Here is a 21712-nt window from a genome sequence, read left to right as displayed (position 1 = left end):
AAACTGCGCCGACACCTCAGGTCTGGTGGCATTGTGTTGGAGAAAGAAGAGGGGTGTGACGCCAAGGTCCATGTTCAGCCCTGCTGCCCTCAGCGGGGTTTTTGAGCCCAGAGCACCTGTGTGGGCTGAGGTGGGGCAGGACACGTCCCCTTGGGGCACTGAGGGCCTGGCAGGATGTTCCAGCTCAGCCGGGCCTCGCCCTAGGTCCATTCTCTTCCCCTCTCTGGAAAGTTCACGCTCCCGCCCACGTGTGCGTGCACGTACGTGCAGAGGCCCCCGGAGGCCCAGGTAAAAAGAGCTCTGGCTCAGGGACTCGCATTGTGTTTTGGAGTCTTTACACTTTCCAGCTCGTTTGTGAGGAGATTGAGGGCTGTCATTACTGCTCTCGGACTTGTTAGGTTAGGTTGCCGAGAGGGGGGGGAAACAACAACAGTTTTTCCTCCTCTAGGAGTCTAATTGCTTATTTGGTTAGTCCCGACCCATATACATTTCTAAGGAGAGAGACACCCTACTCCTGCTGAAGCAGTGGCCCTGGCTAGCTTTCAAAGACCCTGTGCCCGGCCAGGTGCTGTCTGTCAGCGTAGATGGTGTGACCTGCTGAGACTTCACAAGTTTAGGGAACAGCCTTGCATGGTTCTTGTGGAAGGAGGCGCCCCTTTTCTAGGCCCTGAAGACCCTGCCATTTCCTCTTTGCTGTGGCCCATCTTCCTTCTGGTCCCACTGTACTCTTCCCTGTTAATCTGCTTTTGTCATGGTTGTACTGGGGTGGGGGAGCGCTTCCCTCACATTACCTGTGGCATGCCTCACTTGCCTGCTGCAGCCAGCTCCCCCACCCCTAAGCAGGTTCAGTTCCACTTCAGCTTTGGATTTTATTTTATATTTCATGACATTTTTCTTTATTTGAATGTGTATTCAGTTGATGGGCATGCTCGTCATGGCTCAGGTGTGGAGAGCAGAGGGCAGCTTGTGCACAGTGACTCCTTCCACTAAGTGGGTCTTGGGGATCAAACTCAGGCTGTCAGACTTAGCCACAGACATCTTTCCCTGTGGAGCCGCCTTGCCTGCTCTCTGATTCTGTTTATTTAAGACAGTCTTGTTTGTAGACCAGGCTGGGCTGGAAACTTGAGTGATCTTCCTGCCCCTGCCTCCGAGTTCAGTTTGCAGGCACAGGCACACACGGGCACCCCTGGCCACGCTCTGTACCTTTTAACTGCCTTGGATTTCTGCAGGGACACCCTGGGCCTTTGCTTATCTACCTGGCTTCTCTCCCTCTTGGACGAGTGCTCCCAGAGGACAGAGGATGAAGCCTCCCCTGGGTTACTTTCCACCTCAGGTGGGACACTCACCCTCCCGGTGCTACTCAAATGTCTTCGCCCAGCCTCCAAGGTCTTGATTCAACATCTGAGAACACCTGTGGCTTTCCACTGCCTCCTCACCTTGTGACTGTTCACAGCTTCCGTTGTACCTGTGAACTGCTTAGTCATGCTTTGTGGAGTCTCTCTGTTCGTTCATTCATTCGTCAGTCAGTCAGTCAGTCAGTCAGTCAGTCAGTTTCTTCCAGTCTGGCTGCTCCTAGGCCCTGGAAGTATATGCAGATATGGCCCTTCCTCTGCAGTAATTCTATTTTTAATTGTTTTTAGTTTTGAGAGATGGCCTCATTTCTGTAGCCAAGACTGACCTGAGAGTCACAGCAATCCTCCTGCCTCCTCCTCTCAAGTGCTAGGGTTACAGAAATGAACTAGCATTCCTGTAATTTGTATACTGTTTGAGGAGAGGCCGACCAGAAACAAGTAAACTAAAGATAAGATAAAACAGAGAAATGCTAACAGGTCAGAGAGAGAACCTAGGCCTCCCAGTGAGGGTGTGAGGGCCAGGGGCCGGAAGGCCTGTGGGCTGGGTGAGGCCTGCACCGCCAGTCTTCCTTTTTTATTGTTGCTTCTTGAACAGTGTCCTTAAATGGTCCGACTGGAGGAAACCCTAAGGATACAGTTTTTCCCCCTTTGTTGGTGTGGCCTGAAAGGGAGGCAAGCCTTGCTCCTGGCCTGGCCAGGACAGTGGCCCAGGAAGACCACAGAGGTCTGGTGTGAACGGAAGGTCAGGCATGGCCAGCCTCTGGCCTGTGTGCTTCCGTGTAGCCCATACCTGGAGGAACACCAGACGAGCTCCTGTAGCCCCATGAGTACCTAAAAAACACAAAGCACCTGTCGCTTCACTTGTGTGGCCAATGTTCCCGCCACTGCCAAGATGTGGAGAAACTAGTGGGCTGGAGCTGAGGACTGCGTCAGGGGAAGTGTTACCCACCCTCCTCTCCCCAGTCTTAACTCTGCCCCCTTTGTCTCCACAGATGAAGACATGCATTTGTGGTGCCCCTCGCTGCAAGAGGTCAAGCAGGTGTTTCACAGCTTGGGAGCCTTCAACCCTGCCCTGTATCCACAGGGACCCTACCAGCACCGCACAAGGTGTGTGGCTCTCCTCCCGCACTGCCGCCTTCCCTCTGGTTTTCTAGTGACTCTAGCCCACAGGATAGGAACTGCTGCACACAGACTGCCTGGGGGGTTGGGGGGGGGGGGGGGGCAAGTGTCAGTCAGCAAACAGTGTGGCCTTCTGGGCTTAGAGCTCAGACAACCAGGCTGGAAGAGTCTTGCTCCTTACTCAGACCCTGCCCCCTCCACTGGTGGATCCCAGACTTCTCAGTCCAATTTGTGCCTCCCCCTGACAGACTCCAGTCTCTCTTCAGATCTGTTTGACTAACGTGTACAGCCGATCCCAGCTTTCTATCATTGTTGGGCTGGGAGAGGGTGTGTGTTTGGGTGTTTTGAGGTAGGGCCTCATACCTTTCAGGCAGGCCTCAAACTCTCTGTTTAGTGCAGGAGATTAAACCCAAGGCTTCCTGAATGTTAGCCAAGCACTGTGCCAACTGAGCTACACCCCCAAACATTGTTTTTAAAGATAGAGTCTTGTTCTACAGCCCTAGCTGGCCTAGAATTTTCTGTGTACAGGGCTGGCCTTGAACTCAAGTCTGCTTTCCTGTCTCTGCCTCCTAGAGTGCTGGGATTACAGGTCCACACCAGTGTGTCTGGCGTAAAATGGAAACCCCTTGAATATCCTCTAGTCCCAGGCTACAGAGACAGGCAGATTTTTGTGAGTTCATGGCCAGTCTGATCTACACAAGGAAGTCTAGACCAGACACGGCTACACAGTACGACTGTCTCAAAAATACCATTCGTATCTAAAATAAACTTCGTTGCAGAAAAAAAAAGAAAGAAAAGAAAAAGAAGAAAGGAAAACTCCCTCTGCCTAGGGCCTCCCACCAGCTAGACAAATGACCAGCTGAGCTATATCCCCAGCACCAAGCACTATTTTGCATACAGTTCCACTAGGTTCTATTTTGCATGAGTCCATTTTGTGCCTATACTGGGCTTGGTGCTGGTGGTGGACAGTGATAATTGTGTGAGCACATCCCTGCCCTCTAGGGACAGAGCCACACATCCCTGCCCTCTAGGGACAGAGCCACACACACTACCATGAGTGTTGTTGGGAGGGTGATGACCAGATAGAGGCTATACAAGTGTTGTGTGTTACATTGTCTTCCAACTCACAGCACATCCCAACTCCCTTGAGAACTCTTTGAGATATCCCCACCCAGCATCCGGCAGCAGTCCCTCCACCCAGGCAGAGCTGGGACCCTTTCTTTAGCTGCCGGATGTTCCTCAGCAAGAAAGCGGGTGATTTCTTAAGAACCTGTTCCACGACTGTGTTTAGTAATTGTCTGCCAAACCCAGCCACACTTGGCTCTGCTATAAATACCCCACGCATGTGCCAGCCTGCCACGCTTCTGCCCCTTTCCCTTCTGGAGTGCAGCGCTCCATATCGGGTGTAATAAGCCTCTTGCTGCTTTCTAACACACCCTACTGTGTCTTGGATGAGTGGGGGGAATTCGAATTACACTCAGGAAAAGCAAAGCATGCCAGAAGAGCCTGGGGTGGAGGGATCAAGAAGCCACTTGGGACACACAGAGCCCACCTGGGAGATTGGGAATACACTGGAGACTCCCAGAGGCCTCCAGACTGTGCCTGTAAACTCGTCTCCAATCATCTGTGCACACAAACGTTAGCGCACAGACTTGAGCTTGGCCAGGGACAGTAAAGACCCAAATTGGAAGAGGGGAGTTGATGTACCACATGGTCTCACTCCTAGGCATGCCTTTCTATGCCCCCTCCTTTAATGGGCCCTGGACATTGGCATAACCATTAACCCTCTTGCCCAGGGAGGATTCAGAGTGGGCCTGGAGGACCCATCAATGGCCACCAGAGCATTTTTCTTGCTTGTGGCTTGTAAGAGCAGACCTGAGTCCCTGCCAAGCCCCTGAGACTGGAGATTTTTCTGCATCCATTGATTCTTCTTCCTTCCTCTTCCCTGGAGCAGGTGGGTGCTGAAGATGGATGCTCAGGGCTGTTTCTTGGGTTGCTGTAAAGTGGCTGCTACACTTGAGAGCACTCCAGATACCATCATGGAGCTGAAAGACAACTCCCGCAAAGTATTCGGGAAGCATCCAGATAGTTCCATCACCCCTTCACCAAAGGCACAACATCTTGAGGAACAGACAAGAGAAATGCTAGAGCTCCATGATGGTATCTGGAGTGCTCTCAAGTGTAGCAGCCACTTTACAGCAACCCAAGAAACAGCCCTGAGCATATCCATCTTCAGCACCCACCTGCTCCAGGGAAGAGGAAGGAAGAAGAATCAATGGATGCAGAAAAGTCTCCATTCTCAGGGGCTTGCTAGAGCAGGCCACCTCTGTCCCATGGTCCTGTTCATCCTTGTTCTTGGCCACTCTTAGATGCTGGCATTGTGCCGTTTGTTTACGCTGGGTTTTTCTTACCCTTATTCCAGCCACGTGAATACCTAGGGCTCTTTGTGGGCCACCTCTGGTGGTATCCCCAGAGTCTCATAACAGCTCAGGCTGAAATAAGGACTGAAAGGCCTCTGCACACAGTGCACGACTGGCTGTCCCTCTAGTTGCTGTACGAAAGCCATGTTTTGCAGTTTGTTCCTAACCTCAGGTTTCTGCCACCATCTCTGAAATGTGCGTCACGATTTCCTGACAGGGCTGGAGAGCTGGCTCTGTTGGTAAAGCGCTTTCTGCGGGAGCATGAGGGCCTGAGTTTGAGTTCCCAGAACAACGGGAAGTGGGGCACGCTCTGGGAGAGAGGGACGAAGGATGGCAGGAGCTTGCTGGCCAGCCAGTCTAGCTGAAACGGTGAGACCCAGGTTCAGTGAGGTGGCTCGGTTGTCAAGAGCTTTCCTGACCAGAAAGCAATGTAGGAGTGATGAGAGGAGGCCATTGATTGTCTCCCAATACATTCACACAAGTGTACGCTCATGCACGCACTCGCGCAAACACACATGCACACACTCCTCCTCCCCTGCAGGCAAGGTACACAACTCAGACACACACAGACTTCCTCTCAGAAAGGCGCAGCCCTTTGGCAGCTGCACCATGCAAATCACAGGTCCAGAAAGTGGGAGGATTTGGGGAATGGCAGGGCAGAAGAGAGGCCAATGTGTGAAGATAAACAGACAACAGGAGTTAGAGCTTTTCAGCATCTTTGCAAGGGGCTGGGCCCACACAGCAGCAAAGGCTGGGCTGTCTCCTCTGTTCTGGGAACAACAGGAAGGCCCTTAGGTAACTTAGTGCTGCCTCTTGACCACAAAGCTGTCAGTGTGTTTGACAGAAACCACCTAAGAGGGGGGAGATGTCTATGAGCTCACCGTTTCAGGGGGTTCTGTCTGGGGTCAGCTGTCTTCACTGCTTTCAGTGGCAAGGTGTAGGACCTGGTGGAGGACCTGCTCAGCTGTGGAGGGGACAACTGTACCCTTGAAAATCATTTCCCCATGACTGCTTCCTGCAGCCACACCTCATCTGTTAATAGTCCAGTCCACTAGGAGCTTACCAGTTCATGAAGTGACTGAACCATCAACATGGGATCCTTTCGGGGGCATTTCTTATTCAAACTATAACAAAAGGCCAGCCAAAGGGATTGTCTGGATATATGGGTCTCGCCCTTCAAGAGCATACTAGTGCTGTTTTCTGGAGTCAGGTTCTCAGACAGGACACCCTCTTCAGACACCAGCAGGTACATAAATGACAACACCTTGAAAGAACATCCTGTCCAGCACCAGGGTAGTGGTAACTACCTTCAGTAGTGTGATTGGATCCAGGAGTAATGCACATACATACACACACCTCATGGTTTTAGAGAGAACTGCTTCTCATTTAAGGAGATATCAACTAACTCCAGTTTGTACAAACTGTAGCAGTGTTCACTGCTTAATGCTACATTGTAATGAGTCTCTGTCCTGCCAGCCAGCTCCCAAATAACAACAAGGAGACATTATTATGAAAGCTTGGCCTTAGCTTAGGCTTGCTTTTAACCTGTACTTATGATTTAAATTAACCCATTTCTATTCATCAGTGTTCTGTCATAAACTGCCCATCCTGCTGCTTCTGTGTCTCCTGGCATCTCTGTGTACCTAGATTCATCTACTTCCATTCACTCCAGGAAATCCTGCCTATACCTCCTGCCTAGCTATTGGCCGTTTAGCCTTTTATTACACCAATCTCAGCAATACACCTTCATTCGGTGTACAAATATTCCACAACATTCCCCCCCCCCTTTTTTTTTCAAGACAGGGTTTCTCTGCAGCTTTGGAGCCTATCCTAGAACTCACTCTGTAGAGCAGGCTGGCCTTGAACTCACAGAGATCCGCTGCCTTTGCCTCCTGAGTGCTGGGATTAAATGCACGTGCTACCACTTCCTGACACATTTCCCCCTTTTTGTCTAAATAAAAAGGAAAGGTTTTAACTCTAGCATAGTAAGACTATATACAATACAAACAATTATCAGGTAAGAATTATACTTACAGTATCCAGTCCATATGTATTTGGGAAGGTCAAAGAAAGTACTCTGTTATCTATCCTAACTTAGTGAGTCCAAAGCTTTATACCTAAATCATTTTCTATCATAACTTGTATTACCATTCTAAAAATATCTTTTTAGACCTTCAAACATCTTGCATAAACAACTTAAGCTTTTATGTTTTTCAACCTTATAAATTTTATATCTCTTATGTAAGTTTTTTTCTGAATTTGGTAACAAGAAAAACTGTAACTATAACAATCTCGTCTTCAACTCCATCAGAGAACTGAGAAGGATATAGTATTAGCTAAGTACACAGAAGTGCAGAGCAAACAACTTCCAAAACTATAGAAATGACAGAAACAGCTAGTTGCATAAGCAGTCACCCAAGGTTCTTCTGCAGTGTTGGGGCATCCATCTTTGGCCTAGAATATCTGATAAACGTTTTTGTGAAGATTTTTGGTTTTTCAAGACAGGGTTTCTCTGTGTAACAGCCCTGGCTGCTCTGGAACTCACTCTGTAGGCCAAGCTGGCCTCGAGCTCACAGAGATCTGCCTGCCTCTGCCTCCCAAATGCTGGGATTAAAAGTGTGTGCCACCCAGAAGAAGTAGGAAGTTTTGAAGAACTGTTCTACCTTGTCTTGGCAAAGTGTGGCAGTGGCCTTCTTTTGTGTCCTGTTTGTTCAATTTGGACAGCATACTGTCAGCAGTCAAAGCAAGGGCAGGTTTTTTCCCCCAGTAACTAACTTAACTACAATAAAAAACAAACTCCATATGTAGGTTCTTTGATGAGCAGCTTCCTTTTTTGAGGTAAATTGGTACTGCCAGGAGCAGACATGTCTTACTGTCATGAAAAGCCTTAGGCTATTAAAACATGTATGTTTTATTATACCATATTCTATATGTCTCTGAAAGTGTTTGAAGACCATCTGTCTATCTATTTGACCTTGAAAACATACCTATCATGGTCACAGATTTGATTGTTAAATGATTAACTACTAACCTGTGTTTCTTAATTATCCTAAATAGTTTGTAATAATAACTTTCAAGGACAACCGATTTCCATTACATTGTTAAATGAGCTGCATAGATATATTACCATAAACAAAAATAGAAACACACACATACGCGCACGCGCGCACGCACGCGCACACACACACACACATATATATCAAAAATAACCTTAAATTTGTATCAGTATACAAAAATATTTTAAACAAGAATAGAAACATTGGGCTGGAGAGATGGCTCAGAGGTTAAGAGCATTGCCAGCTCTTCCAAAGGTCCTGAGTTCAATTCCCAGCAACCACATGGTGGCTCACAACCATCTGTAATGGGATCTGGTGCCCTCTTCTGGTGTACAGGCATATACACAGACAGAATATTGTATACATAATAAATAAATATTTTTTAAAAAAAGAATAGAAACATATAGAGTATTTTCTAACAAAAATGACCTTAAATTTGTATCAGTATACAAAAATCCATACCAATGTAAAATATTTGAGATTAATAGTTGCTTATTCCCTTTTTTCTCTTCAGAAAGAGATTTTTGAGTCCAACTTCCCTTCTTTAGTTTTCTCCTTTACCATAACCAGCAACAATTTGCAACCAACCCCCCTAAATGGTAACAGGCGGCCATAACCTATTGAATGACCAAAAGCCACTCCTCCCACCTCTTGGGAATGTGGGCATCATGTTCTTTAGACTGCTTCCTGTTTTCTGGGGGTGACAGCATCTTTGGGGACCCTGAGAAAATTGGGATAATGGTCAAATCCTGGGAGGGCTAGCTGTATTATTGTTTTAGTCTCTGTGTTTTGGGAAAGACTAGAGCTTATCTGAAGTCTTGGCTAGATGGATAGTCTGTGAGGCTGGACCATCTAGCAGCTTTGAAGTTGTTCTGGATGCAGAATTGCAAAAGTGGCATTCTGAAAGGCTAGATCACCTGGGCTGTTTGTCTTCATTGGTATCTGGTATTTTTTTTCTGAAAACACATAAACTTGTGTGTGTGTGTGTGTGTGTGTGTGTGTGTGTGTGTGTTTTCAAGACAGGGTTTAAACCATTTAGCTTTGGAGCCTGTCCTGGAACTAGCCCTTGTAGACCAGGCTGGTCTCGAACTCACAGAGATTTGCCTGCCTCTGCCTCCCCAGTGCTGGGATTAAAGGCATGCACCACCACCGCCCAGCTAACACATAAACTTTTAAAGGTGACATATATATCTCTATTAACACAAGTATGGAATGTGTGGTGTGCACAAGTCAGTTAAAGATGATTTTTTGTTTGAACAGGTAAAAGATATATGTTGACTTTTTAAGTCCATCTGGACTATATAAATCCTCTACCCATGTCCTATGAAAGGATGGCATGAAATAAGTCGTGAGGATTCTGCCACCAAAGAAATTTACCACGTTTATCCAATCTCATAGTAGAGGGATCAGAATATATGTCACCTGTACTGTAGTCTTTCTTGGTTTCTTTTCTCATGTCTGTAACAAGTCAAGATCCTCAGGAGTTCTCCCAATCACATCTGATCTTCCTTAGTTTTGAGATAACCGTAACTTTGTTTCCTGTGGAAATAAAGGCATAACTGCTCCCCTAACACAACATAGTTTTTGACTTTCATTCTGAAGTGAAGACATTCTTAAAATATATAGGTTGGTTTAATTTAGCAGTTTCTATAACCTCTCTCAGAAGCTATTGGTTTTTGTGTATTAGCATTTCAAAAATTCAAAGTCAAGAAAGAACCATACAGGATCCAGGTGCCCTTTGTATTTCCCATCCTTGTGTGACTTATTCCTTTTATATAACTCTACTCTCCTTTAAAGACTTTATTATTTTTAAATTATTTTTTAAATGACTATCTAAACCCATTTTCTTTTTTGTTGTTTGTTTGTTTGTTTGTTTTAGCACCTAAGCCTATTTAAATATACTGTGTCTGTTTAGAGGTGCTCTTGGCCTGGACCTGACTCTGTGTATCTGCAGCCTCCTCTGACTGCATGAGCCCATCTTAAACTGTTAGGCTGCTGCTGTGTGCTCTGCTTAGCATATTAGCACATGTTACTGGTGGTTGACTCTGTCCCTCTAGTGTCTGTGTCTAACCACACCAGCTCTGGGAAACTGCTGAGTCCAAGATGCAGCAGGCATTATTTTTTAACCTAGCACAACTGCTGCTCAAGTGCTCAGCTACACAGCAAGGCCTCTGTAAGCTGAGCCTACCCAAGAGACCAAGGTTGCCAGGTAACTGCATTAAACTTTGTGTTCTGAACCTTTTTTTAAATCTTTATCAAGCCTTATGTAGATATATGTGGCTTCTCATTGGGCACCCTATATAACAAGTCTTTGTCCCACCAGCCAGCTCCAAATAACAATAGGAGACTGATTATTAATTATGAAAGCTTGACCTTAGCTTAGACTTGTTTTTAACTAGCTCTTCTAACCTAATCCATTTTTGTTAATCTACATTCTGTCTCGTACGGCCCATCCTGCTTCTTCCGTGTCTCCTGGCATCTCTTATGTGCCTAAATTCATCTCCTACTTCCTCTCTATCCCCAGAAATCCTGCCTATACCTCCTGCCTTGCTATTGGTCATTCAGCTTTTTATTGCACCAATCACAGCAATCCACCTTCACATAGTGTAAAAATATTCCACAACACTGATGTCTCTTGGTTATGTGACAGTATTCTCATATTTGCCTTCTTCCCTCTGGGAGTGTCACAGTGCTGTACAGATACTGGGTTTTTAAAAAATAATTTATTTTTATTTTATGTATTTTGCCTGCATGTATGTCTGTGTGAGATGCTGGATCCACTGGAACTAGAATTACAAACAGTTGTGAGCTGCCATGTGTGTGTTGGGTATTGAACTGGGTCCTCTGGAAGAGCAGCCAGTGCTCTTGACCACTGAGCCATCTCTCCAGCCCCAGATGCTGGCTTCAATATGACTTTTTCCCCTCCTTTTCTCTCTGTTTTTTGTTTGTTTGTTTTGATTTGATTTGATACAGGGTCTCACACAACTCAGCCTAGCCTCAAATGCACTGTGTAGCAGAGGCTGGCCTTGAACCCCTGAGCCTCCTGTCTCTACTTCTACCTCTCAAGTTCTGGGGTTACAGACATGAACTGCCATGTCCAGCTTTTTGTTACATCTTTTCAAGCCTTCAAGGAAAGCCAATTGTTGATTTATGGGAAGAGGTCAGTTGATACATCCTTTGTAAGCTCACTTTACAAGTCTAAAACAATGTGGCTGAGACTCCGACTCCAACTCCAGGCTGTTAAGGGAGGCAGTGAGTGCTCATCCGTGATTGGGGAAGAAGCTGACTGTGGATCCATTGACTCACTCCTCAACTGCTGAGTTCAGGCTGCAAGAATGGGAACTGATGGGTCTTAAATTCCTGGTGTTCCCTGGCCTGACTAGGTGAAGTCGTGGGACTTAGCCAATGCTACATCTAGAATAGCACTCACAGGATATCATTCAAGGGTAAAGTCCTTGCCTAGCATGCAGAAGGCCCTGGGTTCATTACACAGCACTGCCAACTATGTAAATAAATCACACTTACAATAGCAGTTATAGATGCCAGCAGTGGGGAAGGGCCCTCATGACTTTGCTGTCCAGAAAGAGAAGGGCTGGGAAGTATCTGGCACTCAGAAGAGAAGGTAGCTCTACTCGAAAAGTCTGGCATCCCTTCCCAAGGAGGAGAGGGCTCTGTCATAGCCACACTTCGTTTCCTCAGACAGTTCTAAATAGACATGTCGCCAGCTCACACGTTCTTTGCTCCTTCTCCCTTGGCAGCGTCACACTGTCTGGAAGCCTAGTTCTCTGTAGCAGCGCACGGCTGCCCGAGTCTTTGTGAACATCTGAAAACATGCCCACCCATGCTTGCATCCAGTGCCTGCTCCCAGGCTGGTACGAACCATGACACCCACTCACATATTGGCGCGGGCCCAGTATACACCCAGATGTGCAAACTCCAGCCTCACCCATTCTCTGGTCCTAATAAATGCTAAGAACCCAAAGAAAGGCTGAGTGCAGCTCCAGCTTCCCCACCACTGACTTTGGCTGGTTGGCACCAACTTCCCAGGATGTAGGCAACAGATCCCTTGCCCCTCTGATATGCCAGGGCCAAAAAGTGAAGATAAAGGAAACTTGCTGAAGCTGCATAGTGGTGCCTGCCAGTGCCCAGTGCCAGAGCAACCATGCTAGAGCCTGAAACTGCAACAGCACCATTGTCACCCTCAGCATCTGCAGGTGTCCAGGGCCCACTGCTCTCAGGGACTCTAAGCAGGTTCCCAAGAGTGGAGAAGTCACGGCAGGACACTGCAGCAACAGTGTTCATGGAGTCTGTGCCTAGCAAGCATGAAGCCCTGGGTTTGAGCCCCAGCACCACACAGCACTCAAGAGGAAGAGGATCAGAAGCTCAAGATCATCCTTGGCTACATAGTGAGCTTGAGACTAACCTGGAATAGCTGAGACCCCTGTCTCAAAATAAAATAGAAAAGTGAATGAGACGGCTGAGAGCTTACCTGAGACCTACTTACCTGACCTGAAGTGGCTAATGTAGTACATTTGGCTTGAAATCTGAAAGAGAAAAATTCAGTGATCCAGGAAGTTTGTAGGGCTCCCGACTCATGCCATCCCATCTTTGCTGGGATCAGCTCTGGACTGTGTGTGACTCTGGCTTTCCTCAGCTGGTACTTGAGTAGATCTGTCCCATCAGGGGGACTGGCCACACTGGGCTTGTTTATAGATAACTTGTTAGATGCGACATAACACCAGCCTTTGGTGGGTGTGCAGGGATTAGCTTTGTCCTGATTTTTGTCTCACTTGCTGAACCCGCTTGTGAGTTACCATGTGGTTCTTACCATGTAGTGGGTAACATTATTGAACAGGCAAAGATGGCTTTTGTAGGAGATCGTTAGGGGGATCAGAGATCCCAGAATGCTGAAGCCAGAGACCTCCTCTGAATGTGGTCACCCAGTGACCACCACTCAGTTGTGTTCTTTCCCCATGCTCTTGTGCAGTCCACACCAAGTCAGGGTGGCCTGTGTGGCTGTTAGAAATCAGTAGGAACAATGGTGTCATCTTAAGATCAGGTCTGGAAGGCACAGATGCAGTAGGTGTGCTTCCCTCCAACTCTGGGGAAGGGATCCAGCCACCATGTTGAGAAGCCCCATGGGGCAAAGACCAGGAACTTCCCAATCCAGGGTTGCATGGGTAAATTGAGAGACAGGTTCCCATCTTGGGCAAGCCTGACATGAAGGTAGTTCCACCCAGCATCTTGAACATGACCCACAGAAGCACCCCCACCTGGCTGCCCCAGGATCAGAATCTCAGTGGCATAATAAATGGTTTTTTATGTTTGTTTGTGTTTTATTTGTTGTTGTTTTTGAGATAGATTTCTCTGTGTAGCCCTGATTGCCTTGGAACTCACTTTGTAGACCAGGCTGGCTTGAAATACATGGAGATCAGCCTGACTCTGCCTCTCAGGTGCTGGGATTAAAGGTGTGCACCACCACTGCCCAACCATAATAAATGTTTTTAAGCCTCTACTTGGGAGAAGGGAAAGATCTCTCCTAGCCAGTGATGCTAGGACACACAGTGACAGTGGCCTTGGACAGTGGGTCCTCTGTGCATTCTCTGCTCCACTGGCTCTGCCTCTTTCTCCTTGTTCACCTGATGGAGGCGGGTCTTCTATCTGTTGATTTCATTGGTTAATTAATAAAGAAAACTGCTTGGCCTAATAGGTTAGAAAATAGGTGGGTGGAGTAGACAGAACAGGAAGAAGGAAGTGAGGTAGATGGCTCAGACAATTGCCCTGCCTCTGCAACCAGATGCGATGAAGCTCCAGCCCAAGATGGACATATGCTAGAAACTAAACGGTAAGGCACCACTTTGTGGTGCTACACAGATTATTAGAAATGGGTTAAAGCAAGGTGTGAGAATTAGACAATAAGAGGCTAGAAATAATGGGCCAGGCAGTATTTAAAAGAATACAATTTGTGTGTTGTTATTTCGGGGTATAAGCTAGCCGTGTGGGAGCCGGGCAGTGGGAAGCCAGCCCGCAGCTCCACATCTACAGAATGGCACCCAGCGTGGGGGCATAGGGTGGCGGGAAGCCAGCCCACAGCTCATCACTACATTCACCTCCTCGATTACCCCTGTCGTGCAGACTGATAACTGTTTCTGTTTTATGTCAGAGTACTTGAGAGTGAGGCCAGCCTGGGCTGGCAGGAGCCACAGGACCCTCCCCAGGAAGTAGCCTTGGACATTAAGCTGAGCTACATCTACAAGGTGAGCCAAACTTTCCTTTCCTGCCTCTCCAGCAAGTGTTGGGGTACAACCCAGCCCTGCTCAGCAGTTTAGCTGGGTAGCATCATCAGAAGCCTGCAGTGAACCAGCTCAGCACCAATGTAGGCTCAGTGGTGGCCCGGGTACCCATGCTACAGAAGGCCTGCAATCCACCTGTGACTGCCAGCATGGCCAAAGAAGTGTACAGAGAAGGTTCCCCACTGGTCACCAGGGAACAGGTCCCACAGTCCCTTCTCTCTGAGTCCCCTCCTCATTCTTCACTCTGTTTCCTGTTGGCCGTTCCCTCATTCCATGTCCCCCTGCCCCATCCTGGTTCTCTCTCCTTTCAGTTCCTGATCCTGTGTTTCCTAGTGCAGCCGAGGTCCTACACGGACACCAGCATTTTGAGCCTGATGGAGCTGCTGTGTCGTGCAGGCCTGGATGTGGGCTTGCGCCTGCTGCCCAAGACTGACCTCCAGCAACTCCTGCTCCTACTGCTGGAAAACATCCAAGAGTGGCCAGGAAAGGTACCACAGCCTGGTCCCTGAACTGTCTTGCCCCTAGCGTACCCTACACGGGGAGGGCACCACTTGCAGCTTCTTCAGGGGTCTGTGGCCTCGTGATCCCCTTTGCTCCTCTGAGTTCTCTGGGCAGCAGGGCAGAGGTGAGGGCAGCCTCCTCCGGAGCCCACAGGGAGCCTCTGTCCCCACAGCTCCAGGCACTGTGCTGCTCCCTCAGCTGGGTCTCCGACCACCACCACAACCTGCTGGCGCTTGTGCAGTTCTTTCTGGACGTGACTCCCCGTGGCAGGTGGGTGCTTCTCAACAGCACTGCCTCCTCCCCTGATGCTCATCCCCAAAAGGTTTTTCGAGGACCTAGAATCTTCCCCAGCAGCCCCAACAAACAAATATTTGCAAACTCTCAGAGGAAGAACTAAAAATAGAATTCACTAGTGAGTTCTTTACAAATGAAAAAGCCTAATTTTCTTAACATGATCTTATTAGCACAACACTGTCTTATGCAATTAGCCTCTGCCTGCAGTGCCCGCCTACTTTCTTTGGGGCTCCCTCCTGCCTTTACTTGCTGGGTGACATCAGCTGCTCGCCCCTCTCTCCTCTTCCCCGCCGCCCACTCCACTCCTAATTCATCGCCATTTTATTCTCTCACAGCAGTTCTCTGCCAGAGATTATTGTACTGTTTATTTCCCTTCCTGGACTCCCTCTTCCCTCCACATCACCTCCAGAGCAGGTGCCTTGTCAGGATCCCTGCCATATCGCCCCAAATCTCAGCCTGTGCCTGGCAGCCTGTCGGTGTTTTGCAAAATTCTTTTGGAATGATGAATGAGTGGAGCAGACAGACTCAGCCCAGGAGATCAGACCTGTTGGCTGGACTCAGCCTCGTCTCTTCTCATCTCTGCATTCCTTCTGCTCCCTACTCACAGCCACACCGAGTGCCCTGCCTGTGTCCCTGATGGCCCCTCCTTCCCACCCCCATCCTAAATAGGCACTTGACAGTCGTCCTCTGTGGGTGCCCCTGTGACCTCCCAAGAGTCAGTCCGTCGGGACTTGAGGCCACCTCACAGCCCAGGCCCATCAGGCAGACGTCCTTGGACTGACTTGGAGGGACATTTGCAGCCGCACTGGTTCAGCTTCAGGCTCTTCACTGTGACTCTGCCCAGACTTGACAGGGAGACTCTCTCCATACCCTAGGATGCCCCGTCCACTCAGCCCAGACCTCTGGGATTTCTGCCATCCCCCATAGCACATCTGCTCCGGAGAGCAGGGAAATGATCCTCCCAGAGGCTGCTCCCTTTCTCGCCTTTCATACTTAAACCTGCATTTGCGGCCTTCATAATTCTAAATCCTTCCTTTTGGTTACGTCTCTGTGTCAGCTTCATGACAGCCATTACTCTGTCCCGGTCATTATAAAGCAATCACCCCCCAACCCGGACAACACACCTCACCGCACCCCATGATACCTGGAAGGTAGCAGAGGCAGCCTTAGCTGTTCCTCTCAGCCTGACAGACACCAGCAAAAAAAACAGATGGAGCGGTCGCTAATGCTGCTAAGCAGTTATGAAAATGAATGCCCTCCACACACTCATTAACGCTGCATATTCTCAGTTTCAACTTTAAGTTGCAGTCAATCTGATGAGTAGAAAATGTCAACCCATGTTTTAATTTTCATTCCCTGATCGCCTGTGGAACAGAGCCGCTCATCCCCTCAGCTGGCTGTTTGTGGTCCCGTACTGTGCGTTACCTTCTGGGCTTTCTTACCCATTTTTCTATCAGGCAATTTATCTTTTTAACTACATTGATTTACACGTTACTTTTCCTATTTGTTACAATGTGTTTCTCCTAAGGTTGTAAACTGTCCTTTTTGGAAAGTTGTTTTGTAATTTATTAAAATTTAGTTTTGTTTGGTGGTGGTGACACACGCCTTTAATTCCAGCACTTAGGAGGTAGAGGCAAGCAGATCTCTATGAGTTCAAAGTCAGCCTAGTCTACAAAGCGAGTTCCAGGACAGCCAGAGCTGTTCCACAGAGAAACTCTGTCTCAAAAAACCAAAAGGAGGAGAAGGAGGAGGTGTAAGAAGAGGAGGAGGTGTAAGAAGAGGAGGAGGGACTATTTTCTTTTCTTTCAGTACTGACTTTAGTAAATTCCTTTTCTGTAGTTTGTTCCTAGTATCTCTTAATATTCCACCCAGAATCTGCGTTTCCTGTGGAATTCCCCTACCCCTGAAAAAGAGTGTGGATGCAATGCCAATTTTTTATATTAAGAATCCATCATTTCGCCGGGCGGTGGTGGCGCACGCCTTTAATCCCAGCACTCGGGAGGCAGAGGCAGATGGATCTCTGTGAGTTCGAGACCAGCCTGGTCTACAAGAGCTAGTTCCAGGACAGGCTCCAAAGCTACAGAGAAACCCTGTCTCAAAAAAAAAGTAAAAAAAAAAATAAATAAATAAAAAAAAAAATAAGAATCCATCATTTCCCAATAGACTGTGCTCATTCTTCCAGCATGGCTCAGGAACTGATGTGGGGAGCCGGCATCTTTGCAGCTTCCCTGTGTGTTCCTAGGCCCCTGACAAGGGCCTCTCGAATGCTGTGTGTACAGTGGAGCACCCTTCACCTTAGTTCAGACACGTGTCCAGGCCACAAGTTTTACCGGCAAGAAGGCTCCTCATTTGGATGAGTGTTGTTTGTTTAGATGAGCTGGCAGGGTGGCAGACACCTGTAATCTCAGCTCTCGAAGAGCTAAGGCAAGAAGATCTTGAGTTCAAGGTAAACCCAGCCTACTTAGTACGATCTTGCCCCTCTCCCACCCCTAAATAAGGCAGGCACAGTGACCTATAACCTGAGTGCTGGAGAAGTTGAGGCAGATGACTGTTGAATTGGAAAGGTAGCTTGAGCTACATGATGAATTCCAGGCCAATCTAAACTATAGTGTGAGACTGTGTCATGAGGAAAGGAGATGGGAGGAAGAGAGGACAGGAAAGGACAGAAGAGAGGAAAGGAGAGGAGGCTGAATAAAAAGATGGTTCAACAGGTGAAGTCTTGTTATATAATGAGACCCTAACCTGAGTTTGGATGCCCAGCACCCATGTAAAAATCAGACATGGCCACACATAATAGCTGTAGTCTCAACACTGGGAGGCTGAAACAGAGGCAGGAAGGTCTCAGGCGTTTGCCCAGTCAACCTAGCTAGTCCAACTGTCAAGCTCCCGATTCAGTCAGAGACTGTCCTGGAGAGAAAGCAGGCCAAGCAAACCTGGATAGCAGGCCAGTAAGCCATGCACCTCCATGGTCTCTGCTTTAGTTCTTGCCTCCAAGTTTCTGCCTGAGTTCAGGTCATGACAGCCCTTCATGATGTACTAGGATTTGGAAGCTGAAATAAACCTTTTCCTCCCCAAGCTGCTTTTAGTCATGGTCTTTATCACAACAATAGAAACCTAACTAGAGCCAGGTGGTCCCAGCACTTGGGAAGCAGAGGTAGGCGGATCTCAGTGAGTTTGAAGCCAGCCTGGTCTACAAAGAGAGTTACAGGTCAGCCAAGACTGTTACACAGAGAAAAACCAAAAAATAAGAAACTAAAAAATAAAATAAACCTAGCTAGAACAGAGAGCTTTTCTCAAAATATAAGGCAAAGAGGCAAAGAATAATTGAGGAAGATGACCAGAGTTAATCTCTGGACACCAATTGCATACACACACACACACACACACACACACACACTAATAATAATAATAATAATAATAATAAATAATAATAATAATTTTTAAAAGAAATTTTATTTTACTTATTTTTTTCTAAATAAGAGCATTCAGATAGTACCAATTTTAGATCGTGCCAAGGAACAAGTAGGAAAGGCATGTCCCAGACACACGCCACCCGCCTGCCATCTCCAGTCTCCATGCCTGTGTGTGCACAGGCCACCTGCAGGTTCTTTTCTCCTTGAGGTATGTTTTGGCAAGCCTTCCAAACTGGCTCATAAAGAGCTTCTAATTCTCCTTCCCGTCTTGCTGTGGGTCTTTAGTTAGAGCCGCAGCAATGGTGGTAACACAGAAGCTTGCTGGCAGCCTGGCTCTGCCCTTGCTGGGGGCAGCCCCACTGGGCTCAGTGCCCAGACTGACCCCAGGAAGAAGCTGTCACACTCGGAATCTACTTGAGTGGTTAAGCACAAAGAACTCCCGCTGACATCCACTCCCACAGATTTGTGCCGCTCTTTCAGCGCTCCAGCCGTGATCCAGACTTCAGGGTGCACACCACAGTGTGAGGAAGCTCCTACCTTAACCATGAAAACAGATGGTAAAGAAGCCACCTGGCGTGGGACCAGTGGAAGGGGGGTTCTTGAAGGGATATCAGCACAGGGAAGGTAACCCCACTTGGATGGGTCCCAGAGTTGTTGGAAAGAGCAGCACTGTATTCTGCCTTCAGCGAAGGTCTCTAGCGTATGCTCATAGCCAAACCTCGCTGCCATTGGAAGGAGCCCCATCAGAATGATGAAGGCAGCCGTGGGCTGCATGTCTCTGCTGAACACTAATGTCGCCAGGTTCCAGGGCCCCGCCTCCTTCGCTGTCTGTGACTGTTTATTAAACATCCCAGGCATGCTGCTGCACTGTGGCCTTCAAAGGAAAGAGAGAGATGATGAGACCCACTTGACTGCCTGCTCCAATGGAGGTGTGGGTAAAGGCTTACTAAACATGTCACAAAACCCACCCTGACGGCAGACCAGCCCATAGCTGAAAGAGACCTCTTGCCTGTGTTGACAAGATTTGAAGAGACAGGCTCAGCTCTCGGGTTCACAGTGTGCATGTTTGCTTCATGCCTCCTCAGGAAGGCCATGTGGCAGATGGAGTAGACTTAAAAATGTGCAAGCTTGGGCTGGAGCTCAGGAGGTTAGAGCTCAGATATTCTTGCGGAGGACCTGACTTCAGGTCCCAGAGCCCCCATCACGAGCACCTAGAAGTCCAGCTCCAGGACCATTGTCGTCTCTGAAGCACCTTCACTGTGCACCATCCCGGACATAGACACACACATCCACATGAACATGCAGACTTGGCTAGCCAGTGGAGGCTCGTGATCATAACCCCTGCACTGGAGAAGCAGTGACAGGCAGTTTGAGGCCAAACTGGTCTACAGAGTGAGTACCAGGCCAGCCAGGACTATATAGTGAGATCCTGTCTCAAAAAAAAAAAAAGAAAAGAAAAGAAAATCAAACAAAAACAAGAAAGAGGAGGCCTGGAATATGGCCAAGTTGGTAGGATGCTTGCCCTGTAAACGTGGTGGTGTGGGGGGGAGGTATTAGAAGAAAGGGCAGTGAAACAATGCTAACCGGGGAACAGCCTATAATGGTATACAACGTTAGGTGAAGTGAGGGTGAGAGAACTAGTCTATATAATCCCAGCATGTGGGAAGCTGAGGCAGAAGTTCAAGGCCACCGGGGCTACATGAGACCCTGTCTCACAAAGCCAAGTTAAAAAAAAGACGGTGTGGGGTGTCAAAGCCCTGTAATTCTAGTTCTTGCAAAGTACAGTTAGAGGATAGAGTTCTGGGCTAGCCTTTGCTACCTAGTGAGTTTGAAGCAAACCTGGGCTATATGAGACCTTGTCTCAAGCAAGCAAACAAGTGAAACAAAAATATATGTAAAATGCAACGTTGCCGGAGGGGACAAATCTCAAGGTATTTAGATCAGTATAAGCGTGAGCAGCCTTGTCTTTTGGGTTCGTCTCTTCCAAATGTTATGGCCTTCCTGTTTTTGTTTGTTTTATCCAGAATCACTTTTTATCTCTTCATTTTATTTACACTTATTTATAGTGTGTGTGTGTGTGTGTGTGTGTATGCATGTGCACATGTGCACAAGAACGAACTTGAATCCTTTCATCTGTGGGCTCTGGGGATCTAACTCAAACCCATGTCTTTAATCCCAGCACTTGGGAGGCAGAGGCAGGTGGGTCTCTGAGAGCATCCTCTTTGATTACCTGGAGATGCCCACTCTCAATCATGGTAGGCTCTGCCCACCTGTCACCACGTTAGAGACCCTCCTCTATTCAAGCTCTTTAGATGAGCCCCTCCTTGGGGCACTCTGGGACCTTACTTGTTTTTGTTTTTGGTTTTTTTGTTTGTTTGTTTGTTTGTTTTCTTTTTCCTCTGCAGCTGAAATGTGGTGGTTCTTTTGTTAACTGTCCCCTCTTCCTATGAGTGAGTGGCAGCAATCTGCCAGGAGAACTGTCTTGTCTCCTCAGCCCTTAAAAGGATCAGAATGTCAAAAATCTTCTGTAAGTACAGGAAATATAAGTGAATGCCATTTGTTTTGCTTTGCTTTGCTTTGCTCTGGTGCTATGTCTTTTTGTCTGTTTGGTTATTCATTTGTTGTTAAGGAGTCGCAAGAGTTCCTCAAATTTGGCCATCCTGTGTTGGTGAAATTCCTTCACTGTGTCTCCCTCGACTGGAGGGAATATGCCTTTGTCCCAGCTCCCAAGAGTTAGATCCAAAGGACTGTGGTGGTACACTCCTTTAATCCCAGTACTCAGTGGTAGAGGTAGGCAGATCTCTGAGTTCCAGGCCAGCCTGGTCTACAGAGTGAGTTCCAGGACAGCCAGGGCTACACAGAGAAACCCTGTCTGGGTGGGCAGAGGTGGGGTGGGGGTGGGTTAGATTCCTTCCTCAGGAGGAATCATAAGGACAGCTGTAATGATAGGACATCAGCCCCAGCCAGGCTTTTCCTGAACGAGGTTTATCCTTGGACCTCTGAAGCCTACTGTCTATTGGCCCAGTGAATTCTGGATCTTCCCACCCACACCAGTATCCTCTCAGCATCTTTTTCAGTTTGAAGTGGCCAACCAAGAAAGTTTAGTCTCCCTGATCCCCCCCAAGGAGGTAGCTGGTGAAGAAATGCAGGCAGCCTGGAAGGAAGCAGTTTCACAACCAGCAGATCTGAGTATAGGGAACAAAGCAGGGACATGCACAGGTGCCAGGGTGCCCGGGCGTTTTCTCTGGCCCCTCCTCCTTCCAG

The 21712-nt window shown here is 47.9% G+C and overlaps 1 protein-coding gene across 2 annotated transcripts in view; it reads left to right on the top strand.

Annotated features, from left to right (window-relative positions):
* Fam178b (family with sequence similarity 178 member B) overlaps window positions 1-21712 on the top strand; it is a 98067-nt gene that overhangs the window by 45379 nt on the left and 30976 nt on the right. For both annotated transcript variants that reach the window (XM_038343572.1, XM_038343571.1), the window contains 4 exons: window positions 2345-2459; window positions 14111-14204; window positions 14552-14728; window positions 14914-15011. In XM_038343572.1, coding sequence (XP_038199500.1) covers window positions 2345-2459; window positions 14111-14204; window positions 14552-14728; window positions 14914-15011 — 484 coding nt within the window. The remainder of the gene's footprint in view (window positions 1-2344; window positions 2460-14110; window positions 14205-14551; window positions 14729-14913; window positions 15012-21712) is intronic.

This window comes from Arvicola amphibius, chromosome 9 (genome assembly GCF_903992535.2).
Source record: "Arvicola amphibius chromosome 9, mArvAmp1.2, whole genome shotgun sequence".
NCBI lineage: Eukaryota > Metazoa > Chordata > Mammalia > Rodentia > Cricetidae > Arvicola > Arvicola amphibius.
The sequence above is the reverse complement of the archived record's forward strand: the minus strand, read 5'-3'. Positions and strand labels throughout refer to the sequence as shown.